This window comes from Panthera tigris, chromosome B1 (assembly GCF_018350195.1).
Source record: "Panthera tigris isolate Pti1 chromosome B1, P.tigris_Pti1_mat1.1, whole genome shotgun sequence".
Classification (NCBI taxonomy): Eukaryota; Metazoa; Chordata; class Mammalia; order Carnivora; family Felidae; genus Panthera; species Panthera tigris.
Window position 1 is genome coordinate 203,886,453 of NC_056663.1, and position 10,976 is coordinate 203,897,428.

At 59.5% G+C, this 10,976-nt stretch overlaps 1 protein-coding gene across 7 annotated transcripts in view; it reads left to right on the top strand.

Moving 5' to 3' along the window:
• The window catches only part of GAK (cyclin G associated kinase), a 53,044-nt gene that overhangs the window by 15,365 nt on the left and 26,703 nt on the right, over positions 1-10,976 (top strand). For all 7 annotated transcript variants that reach the window (XM_042985194.1, XM_042985195.1, XM_042985198.1 and 4 more), the window contains 5 exons: positions 2,781-2,906; positions 6,153-6,242; positions 7,710-7,845; positions 8,161-8,273; positions 10,146-10,236. In XM_042985194.1, coding sequence (XP_042841128.1) covers positions 2,781-2,906; positions 6,153-6,242; positions 7,710-7,845; positions 8,161-8,273; positions 10,146-10,236 — 556 coding nt within the window. The remainder of the gene's footprint in view (positions 1-2,780; positions 2,907-6,152; positions 6,243-7,709; positions 7,846-8,160; positions 8,274-10,145; positions 10,237-10,976) is intronic.

The window sequence follows — 10,976 nt, forward strand, 5'->3', positions numbered from 1 at the left end:
GTTTCGTGGCGTCAAGACCCATGCTTTGTGTGTTAATGCGGGTGCTTGTGTGTCCGTAGTCTTTTTAAGGGAAGGGATATCTAGAAGGGTAGAATCAGTAAAGGATCAGCGCTTGTGAGCTTAGCCCGGGTTGGACGTCCCTTGTCTTCTCAGCGCCCTCTGTTCGCCCAGTGCTGGGACCCCCTGCAGGTGTCCCTGTGGCCGGTGCGTGGACCTCACCGTGTGGCGCCCTGCGGAGGGGCAGGCGGGACACGGGGGATGGCAGAGACCACGGGGACGCGTGTCCTTCTTGTTCTGCTCCTGTGCGTGGCTCCTTCCAAGCCTGCGGGCTGTGGAGTGTAGCCGGTGTCGGGCTGTTTGCTCGCGTTAGGGTTTGCGGGTCCGTCCGTCTCGTGTGGGGGCGCGTGTGCTCGTGCACTTGGTTGATGTCCGCTTCCTGGGCTGTTCTGAACCCCGATGCCCTTGTCTGTGCTTTGGCCCGTGGACGCTTGCACCTCTGTTGGAAGTCCTCACTAGCAGCGCGTGGCGGCCCCTGTGCCCGCACTTTGCTACGTGACCCGGGTCATGTGGATGTGGCTTAAGTGGTCCTAGTTGGATTTTCCTTCTGCTAACAAAGTTGAGCATCTTTTCAAGCGTGTCGTGCTTTGGACGTTCTCCGTGGGGGCGCCTGTGGAAGGGTCCCTTTCACTTTGGCTCATTAGAGCCCGCGCTGGTCACGCTGCGGCTCGCACCATCACCCTCTGCACAGCGTCTCCGATGGGATGCTCTGGTTTCAGTGGAGCTTCCGTGTCTTGCCGAGGCGTCTTGCCAGGCATGCTGTTCGGGGGACCTGGCGTCCACCTTTGCCCGTAGGGGCGGGTCTTCCTTGGTGCATCATGGGTGGCCCCCTGGCTCTCCCAGCACCTTGCCTGGATGGCCGTCCTGTTCCCTCAGCGCCGCCTTGCCACGGGTGTGGCACTCACTGGGTGTCCTGTGGGGCTGTTGGTTGGTCCTGGACCCTGTGCTCCTTTGCCTTATTTAACAGAGCTTAACAGTTAAGGCCTGACTTCTTAGGGATCATGTGGCTCTTTTTGGCTCTTTGTGTCTCCACATGACTTTTTGAATTAGGTTCCTCCCAGAAAACTTTCTGGAATTTGGTGAGTTGCCTTGACTGTTCCCCACCCCACCCCACCCCACCCCACCCCACCCCCAGAGCGTGAGTTGACAGACTTCCTGTAAAAGGCCCGACTTTAAACATTTCAGCTTTGCATACCAACCTTCCTGAACAGCGCAGGCAGCCCTATGGACAGCCAGGCGCGACCACGCCCCTAAAGCTGCTTCTGGACCCCTGTTAGGAGATGTCAGTCTTTTTTGATTCTTCCGCCAACCATTTAAATATGTAAGAGCCTTTCTTAGTTTGCGGGCTGTGTCGAGGTAGGCGGGGCTGGACCACGGCTGGGGAGCCTGCTCTAGAGTGGCTGTGCACACCCGTGCCTTTCATGTCAGGAGTGTGGTCTGGTCCCTTGTCTGTTTGGATTTTAAGAGTTTGTCTAAATTTTTATAGTTTTCCAGGGGTGTCTGGGTGGCTCAGTCAGTCAAGTGTCTGACTCTCGATTTCTGCCCAGGTCGTGATCCCAGGGTTGTGGGATCGAGCCCCGCGCTGGGCTGTGGGCTGATCTTGGAGCCTGCTAAGATTCTTCTCTCTCTCCCCGCCCTTCCCCTCCCTCGGCCCCCTCCCCTGCCACTCTCCTGTATACACAGGTTCTCTCTCTAAAATAAGAAAAGAGATCTTTAAAATTAGAGTTTTCTGAATAGGAAGTGTTTTGTGTATCTTTTGTTCAATTTTTTCCTAGGTTCTTGATGTATTTGGTAATTTTGAAGTGGTATGTTAAGTTTTTTCATTTTTTAACTGACTTATTATCTTTAAAATGTTTTTTAGTGTTTGTTTATTTTTGAGAGAAACAGCATGAACAGAAGGGGCAGACAGAGAGGGAGACACAGAATCCGAAACAGGCTCCAGGCTCTGAGCTGTCGGCACAGAGCCCGACAGAGGGCTCGAACTCATGAACCACGAGATCATGACCTGAGCTGAAGTCAGAGGCTCAACTGACTGAGCCACCCAGGCGCCCAATTAACTGACTTATTTTTTAAATTTGTTTAAATTTTTTTCTTGAGAATGTGTGCAAGTGGCAGAGAGGCAGAGAGAGGTAGGGGACATAGGATCTGAAGTGGGCTCTGTGCCGACAAGCAGAGAGCTGATGTGGGGCTCGAACTCACAGACCATGAGATCGTGCTGAGCCGAAGTCAGATGCTTAACCAACTAAACCACCCAGGCACCTCTTTTTTTTTTTTTTTGTAGTTTCTTTATTTTGAGAGAGCATGCATGTGCAAGCCAGGAGGGGCAGAGAGAGAGAGAGAGAGAGAGAGAATCCAAAGCAGGCCTCGTGCCATCAGCACAGAGCCTGACTTGTCGGGGCTCGATACCATGAACCGTGAGATCAAGACCTGAGCCAAGATGAAGAGTTGGACACTCAGCCGACTGAGCCCCCCCCAGGCGCCCCTAACTGACTTTCATAAAGGTTTTTTGTGTGTTTGTATACCTTACATGATCGATTAGAGTTGTCTTTGATTTATGGTTGGTCATAACTTTATTTTTCTGAGTTCCCCGTTTTCAAAGGTACACGTGCTGACTTCGATCAGAGAGAGGTTAAAATGCCGTTTCTTCCCCTTTGCGGGAGGAAGGCGCCCCCAGGCCTGGGTCTCGGCACCCGAGCCCCTGACCGCCCTCTGGGATTCTGCAGGTGGAGAACTTGTTGCTCAGTAACCAGGGGACCATCAAGCTGTGTGACTTTGGCAGTGCTACGACCATCTCGCATTACCCGGACTACAGCTGGAGTGCCCAGAGGCGGGCCCTGGTGGAAGAAGAGGTGAGTCGTGTGGCATGTGGTGCCCTTTGTGGTCTGCTCGGCCTGGGTCTCCGCAGTCGCCGATGCTCTGGCTGCGGCCGCGCGGCCTGCCCGTCCCACATCCCGGCGTTCGCCTCCCGGGCTCGTGTGTGGGCCGGGAGACGCCGAATTTGAGGCTTACCTCATGTCTCCGTCCCTCACTTCATCCCAGACCTTCTTACGGCCTTTGTTAATTGCGGTGTTTTTTTGTATTGTGATAAAAAACACACAACATAAAATTTACCATCTTATTTAATTTAACCATTTTTAAGTGCACGTTCCAGTGGCATTAACTACATTCGTCATCGGTCAGCCATCCCCACTGTCCATCCACAGAACTTTCTCACCGTCCCAAATGTGGTTATTAAAAAAAAAAAAAAATCACTGAAAACTCTCCCTCACGGGTCCCACAGGAGACCCCACAGGAGATTGGTAGGTTTGTCCTGAGGACGTGTGGGTAGCAGGCAGCACAGAGCAGGACAGAGCCCGTGCACATGTGACTGTGCAGCCTGGGGAGGGACCTGGGGGGCTCTTTGGTGTGCCCTCCGCTGGACATCCCCAGCCGTTCCCCTAGGGGCTCGTACTTAGATAAGCAGCTCACAGAAACCACACAAGCCAAACACAGGAGACAGGAAGCCACGCAGAATGACGGGGGAGGGGAGGTGCTGCATCCGTGCTCTGCCGGGGACCCCGAGGAAGCCTGCCGTGAAGGAGTCGGGGACGGGATGTGGGCCAGCGGGGCACCTCTTGTCTGGACGGAGTCCGTCCCTGGACCGGGTGTCATGGGTCAAAGCACAGGTGCTCCTGACCTGCTGGCTGTTCCTGGAACTGACTGTGCTCCATTACTGAATCGGACGCACGTCGGATCACCCCAACCCAGCGCATTCCTGCTTGTGCGTGAGAGCGTTCCTAAGGAAGTCATTCCCGGCAAAGAGAGTATGTTTAACGCTCTCCTTCAGTTGCTCGGCTGGCAGAACGGAACAGCATAGCAGCGTGGGAGGGGGCCCCTCGGTCCCGTGTGGTGGGTGGTTTTGTAACTGCCTCATGGGCTCTGAGTCCTGTCTCCATCACTGGTCTCAGTGGGTCCTTGGAGGTGTGCGAACACCCACTGTGTCTCACGCACACCTGTTTTTTCGGTGATGGTTGCTTGGTTGCCTCCGTCTCCCGGGCGGGGGCACGGGGGCCAGCTGCTTGCTCTGGCTTCCTGTCCTTTGCCTCCTCCCGCCTCTGCTGTTTGCCCTGGTGACGTGTGTGCCCCACTACCCTGGCAGGAGCCCCCCCACACCTCCTGTGATGGTTCTTTATCAGAACTCGTGGGTGCCGTCTTTTTCGGGGTTCGTGGTGTGTCCTTCAAATGCCCCAGATTCGCTTCCCACTTGACCCTATGTTCTTTGTCGGGCTCCCATCCCTTGGGAGCCCTGCCCACTTGCCGGGGCAGGAGGGCGTTCTGGGCCGAGCAGGTGCCTGCCCTGCCCACCCTGCTGTGTGCGTGCCCGCCTTGGAGGAGAGCCGCCGGCTCGGGGTCGGGGGGAGGGGGAGGCACCGGAGACCACTCGGGGCGTGCGTGCCTGTGTGGGCACGCCTCCACGCATGTCCTGTGGCAAGTCACGCGTCTGTGCCAGTGCCTCCACTCTGGTGTGTCCGGTGGGCTTCTTGCCCCCCCACCCCACATCTGCGTGTCCCCCTCTCCCAGCGAGTGGCCCGGTAGCGTCACCATGTGCACCTGCGCTCCACTCCAGCGCACGTCCGAGAGTTCTGGTGTCACCAGAGAGCGTGAATGTCCCAGAAGGAAGTCAGGGTGGATTTGTGGCCCTCCGGTGTCCCCCTCCCCCGATCTACAGCCCAGACCAGGCGCGTGCTCTCAGATGCTGTGTTGACAAGTCCTTGCATCTGTGCTCTCTCCTTCCAAGGGGTTTAGTTACTCATTTGATTGCATCTTACTTTTTAATTACTTGACTTGACTTTTCGAGCGGTTGCTGGTTTCCGGGAGAATTGAGCTGCAGGCGGTGCCGTGTTTCTTCTGAAGGGCTAGGCCCGCGGACGCGCGTCTCCCAGCTCCCCGACCCTCACACTGCACACCCTCTCCTGGCTTCTGTTTGCTTTTCGTGCTTTGTGGGCTGTGCTGGGTCAGCATGGGTCCCTCTGTGGTGCACCTGGGTCTCTTTGGCCAGTGCCGCGTGCGCACGGTCAGGCCGCGTCCGGTGTCCTGTCGTCTGCACGCTTACAGGCGGCAGCATGCCGAGCGGCCCGCACGTGGGTTCTCGTGTCTCCTCAGGGTGTGAGCCTGGATCGCAGCGGCCGGTCTGTGAACAAATCCGGCGTAGAATAGGGCTTTCCACGGGAGCTTGCCAGACGGGCACAGCAACGCAGAACCCTAAGTGTGCGGCTTGGCGACTTGTCCCGCGTGGGTGTTCCTGTCGCCCCACGTCTGGGCTGCGTGGTGCCCCCGGCTTCACCTCCCTCGCGGCGTGCCGGGTGCGTCCGCCCGAGGACTTACGCGCTCTGACCCCGGGCCTCACCTGCACCCCTCCCGTGGCCTCTTCAGAGGGTTGCCGTGGAGTAGCACCTTCAGGTGGAGAACAGCCCGTCACACTTGCCACGTGTTTGTGTTTCCTTGTCCGGCTGAGGTCGTGGCAGCGGAATCTGTAGCCCTGTGGCTGGTGTTCGTGTCTGCCGTGTGCGGCGACGCATGCCGTGGGCGTGTGGCTCTCCCCCTGGGCTGTGCTGCCAGCCTGTCCTCGGTCCCGTGTCCTGCCCTGTATACTTGGGTCTCAGGATCTTGCGTGTGAAAACCTGAACCGACCAGCTAAATTTGGTTTAGTTCTCTCTCCCGTTGGAGAAGGTTCTTTGTCCACAAGATCCCGTCAGGAGGCTTCTTTTAGAATAGCACTTCCTCTCAGAGACACGAGCGACCCAGCTCACGGCTCTGGACAGACTTCCTGTGGGTGACACCTGCTTCTCCTCACACCCACACGAGCTAGGGTGCCCGCAGTGAATGCTTGGCGTGCGTGGCTGCGTCAGGAGCACCAGAGGCGCTCGGGAGACGGGCGGCAGTGGGGGTGAGGAGGGAGTTGAGCAGCCTGCCGTCTGTGTGGGACGCAACGGGGTGTAAGTGAGCGTCGTTCACAGACGTCCTGCGGGGTATTTGGGGAAGTAGCACGACATCGACGCAGGACAAGTGGTGCTCACGAGTGGCCTTCCTTTGAGACGTCTGTGTCTGTCCTTCAGATCACCAGGAACACCACACCCATGTATAGGACGCCAGAGATCGTGGACTTGTACTCGAACTTCCCCATCGGCGAAAAGCAAGACATTTGGGTGAGGCGGCACGGCTGTGTGCCCGGGCAGCCGTGCCTCTGGACGGGGGTTCTGGCCTCCCCACTCCGCTCCCCGTCCCTCTGGCCACCCTTCTTTTTCTTCTCCTTTCCTTGTCACAAGAACCACCGTGATTGCCCTTAGTGGAGCGGAACCGAGCATAAGTTGGGTGGAGTGTCCGAGTGCTGCAGAGTCCCGGGGTGGCACCTTCTGCCCGGACCTATCTGCCGCCTGCAGGCCTGGGCCTGAGCTCCCCCTGCTCAGAGCCCCTTCAGAGAAGCCGGGGCTTCGTGCAGCCTGACCAGTCCCAGCCTTGGGTCTTTTTGCCGGTCTGGCCGTGGCCAGAGTGAGGGCCGGGCCCCGACGCCTAGGCGACCCCGCTCCCTTCACCTTTCTGAAACCCTGTGGCACTTCCTGCGTGGCGTAGCGCTCCTCCTGGGGTCCGCTGACCCCTTCGTCCAGCATCAGGGTGCGGAACTTGGGGAGCGCAGCTCTGAGCGGCCCGGGGCTGCGCCCGCCGGTGCAGAGGCACCCTGCCCCTTCCCTGGCCTCTCCGAGCAGGGACAGCCCCAGACCTCCCAGGCCGCCTCCAGTGCTGACCCCGCCGTGGGTGCCGACGGGCTTCACCGTGTCTAAAACGTGTGAATCGGTAGGATTTGCACGCTGGAGCCTTTTCTTGGGATAGCGGCAGCCTGTGGTGTCAAACTCACCGCGCGTCTCCTTTCCACCCCAGTAGGTGCTCCTCAGCACGGTCGGCTGGGGGACACTCGTACGCACACACGGCGGTTGATGGGGGGACTGACGTTGGGTGCCGAGGGTGTGGCCTCCACTGGGCCCCGAGTGCCCTGCTCAGTCTGGGCCACGAGTGTGCCCGCATCGGAGGCCACAGGGGTAGCAGGCAGCGGCAGACCCCCAGGACCCGCAGGCCTGCTCCCTGCCTTCTGCCCTAGTGGTCTCTGGAGCTGCCCTGCTGGGTCCCAAGTGCCTGAATGTGGGCACTTTTCCCGTTGAAAGGACCTCTTGCTGAGAAAATAAGATTGTTGTCTGTTCTTCCTCTGATCTCCATAGTTTGTGCCTGATGAGGGCAGAGAGTGGGCTGGGTGTGCCTGGAACTCAGACCAGGGTGTGGCTCCAGCTCCTTGACCTTTGGCTGGATGGGTCCCGCCCCCTCCCCCACCCTCTCAGCCCCCAGCCCCTCCCCCCCTCCCCCCTCAACCCTGTCCCCACCTTAGCCCCCGCCTCCTCAGCCCCCTCCCCCTCCCCCCCCTCCCACTCCCTCTCAACCCCTTCTCCCCCAACCCCTTCCTCTCCCCTCTCAGCCCCCTCCCCCTCTGGGCCCCCAGCCCACCTCCTCAGCCCCCTCCCCCACCCTCTCAACCCCTCCCTCCAACCCCCTCCCCTGCCTTCTCAGCCCCCTCCCCCACACCCCCTCCTAGCCCCCACCCCCACCACGCCCCCTGTCCCCTGCAGGCCCTGGGCTGCATCTTGTACCTGCTGTGCTTCAGGCAGCACCCATTTGAAGACGGAGCAAAGCTTAGAATAGTCAACGGGAAGTTCTCAATCCCTCCTGATGACACCCAGTACTCTGTGTTCCATGACCTCATCCGTAAGTCCCGCGTGCGGGGACCTGTGTCACATCCAGGGCCCCGGCCGTCCCCTGCCCCTCACGGCTGTGTGGCGGCCGCTCTGCTCAGGGCTTTTCCTAGCGCTCAGCCCCCTTGTGAATTCTCGGTGCTTTGAGTGGCCGGTTCTGGTAACTTTGTGCCGTTTTCGCTGTGGCTCTCTCGTCATGTTTCCCTCTCTCGCTTGTAAGCGAAATCAGTGCTGTAAGTGAAATGAGGGGCCTCGGGTCTGTGATCTCGGGGAGGGTGGGCACTGCTGACCCCAGACCGTGCCCTGAGCTCACCTGCCTCTGCCCTAGGCGCTACGCTGAAGGTCAACCCCGAGGAGCGGCTGTCCATCACAGAACTGGTCAACCAGCTCCAGGAGATTGCGGCCGCCAGGAATGTGAACCCCAAGTCGCCCATCACTGAGGTAGGGGCCTTTACGGGTGTTGTCAGGACGTTTCCGTGAGAGGCCGCACCTGCTCTAGGGCAAGAGACACGGCTCCCCGAGGGGGCTCACGAGTGCCGTGGAGCCTCCACAGGCCGGGGTGACAGGGGAAACGTCCCACCCGATCATAGGAGCCGGGGGAGTAAACCGGGCGTGGGGCCCTGGTGCTCAGTGCTTAACCTCCTGGGCTGGTTCCCTGCATCCCAGGGGCCAGGGCGGGAGGTGGAGAGGAGCACGGGTGAGGAGAAGGCCACGGAAGGTCACAGCGGGGTGAGGGGGGAGAAGGCCACGGAACGTGCCGGGGGGGGGGGGCAGTGGGTTCGGTCCAGAGAGAGCCTCGGAGCAGTCTGGCGCTAAAGCGGGTCGGCCCAGAGTGCCACGTAGCCCCGCAGAAAACGTGCTCGTCCCCAAAGGCGAGCAGGGGCCCCGGGCGGCGTGGGGAGGTGTCTGATCGGTGGGCAGGCCTGCCTGCGTGCGCGCCCCTGGGAGTCCCCGTGGACGGACGCAGCTCCTGGTGGGTCCACTGCTGCGCGTGTCCTGATGCTAGTGCTTCTGAGACCTGTGCCCCACGCGTGCAAACCTTAAACCTCTTATGTAGGGGCCGAGTGTGCGGCGAGGCCATCCTCCCCACGGGAAGGCAGCCCGCCACACAGGGCCACATGCAGCAGACAGGGCCCCTCGAGACGGGGAATAGGAATCGAGTCTGAAACCCAAGAGTGGAGGCATACGAAGTGTTCGGCTGTGTGGTTCAATAGGATGCTGTGAAAAGGAACTTTAAAAGGAAAACGGGTGTCATTTACCCGTCTTTAACAACACAGTCTCTGAGATACCGAGCAGCATTCGTTAGTTTACAGGGAGTCGTGGGAGGCATCGGGTCACGGTAGGGGATGTTCTGTTTCTTCCAGAAATTGATAAGTAGAGAATTTGCGAAGAGGAGACGTGGCCTAACAGTGGTAGTTGCCGACCACTTGGTGGCATGTGTATTATTTTCAGGAACTCGTAGGATGTTAATACCGATTCCCTACTAGGTCACTAAGAAAGGCAAGATGTCGTCACGTTCAGTAGAAACGATAGCACGCGTACCTCATTTCCTGAGTTTAATGTGGTAAAACTCCACCTCGATGGTCGTATTTTGTAAAGCTTCACCAAAAACCCTAAAGCACACTACCGGGTAACTTATAAAACAAGTCACCGGCAGAAACTGCATCTTCCCTGAGACTGAGGAAGGCTGAGGAAGGCTGAGGCCGCCCCAAGGGGGCTGAGCAGGAGGTCTGCGCCGTGCACCTTGCCTCCGGGCTGCACGAATCTCTTCGAGGCTCCAGCCCCACACTGCCCTCGGGCTCAGCTCGCGAAAGAGCCTCACTGTGCACAGCCCACTGCCCCGCTCCTGTGGCAGCCAGAGGGCACGAGCCGACTGAGTCTGGGTGCACCTCCCCACACAGATGCCTCAGCCCCGAGGGTCTGCCGTCCCCACGCCCCATCTGCCCTGCGTCGCCGTGGAGCCTTGGCGTGCGGTGGGCGTGCAGGGACCACTTGCAGAGTTGGGCAGGTTCACGGCTGCCTCCTCTGTGTTAGGTGTGTGCCCGGGCACGTCGGCTCCAGAACAGCACATGGGCAGGTCAGTTGTCAGTGTGGTCTGCCTTTTGGTTCAGCTGGGCTGTTCAGAGTCCGGGAAGTTCTCTTGGATGTTTTAGTAAGTCAGGTAGAGAGAGCTAGGTTAACTTGGTGGCCAGCGTACCTGGGGCCCACAGGCACCTTGTGCCAGCATCTGAAGGTTTTCTGTTTGGGGAGGAGCCACCTGAACCCTGGCCCCGGCCTCTGGAGATTGATTATTTGCATTTGGAATCATTGCAGCTCCTAGAGCAGAATGGGGGCTATGGGAATGCTGTCCCGTCTCGAGGGCCTCCCCACCTCGGGGGCTCCAGCAGCGGTGGCTACAGTGGAGGTGAGTGCCCCCTGCCTTGTGCCCCCCCCCCCCGTTTGCCCCTGGGGTTACCATGCTCCCGCTGTGTGCGGCGCACCTGACAGCAAGAGACAGGCTACGTGTTCAGGGCCCGCAGGACCACCCTCAGGTTCAGATTCCCTGGAACCGCCAGGACTCAATGGAACTGACACGCTCAGGACCACAGGGGACAGGGGAAGAGGCGTGAGCATCAGCTGTCCTCTCCCGACACCATCAGGGCGGTACCGGTCCTCTAGCATGGAGTGACAACTGGCGGTGGCCACACGGGCCACCCACCCGCGTGGCTCACTCCGCCTCGGAGGCCCACAGCCGCTCTGTAAGTCACTTCTTGGCGTGTAGAGGAGGGCGTGCCTTGAAGGGCAGAGAGTAACCAGGAGGACAAGTGCGTCAGAAGGAGGGTGTGGGGAATAGAGCGGCCATGGTAGGATCTGGGGGGCTGGAGGGCTCCGAGCGGGGACTCAGACGGGGGGTGGCAGAGGGTCGGCTCTGGCAGCAGTGGAGGTGAGGCCGGTGGCCTTCTATAGCTCAGGTCACGTGTGGTGAGCGACCTCTACTCCCCTCGGCCAGTGTGTATCAGGATGGGTTGGGTACCCAGCAGTGGCATAACTATGTCCCCACAGAAGCCCTCAGCCTGAGCTCTGTGTGGCCATGACTTGGAAAGTTCTGGAAGGCCATGCCAGGACGTGCTTCTCTGCCACAGGCCCCCGTGCTCATCCCCCACC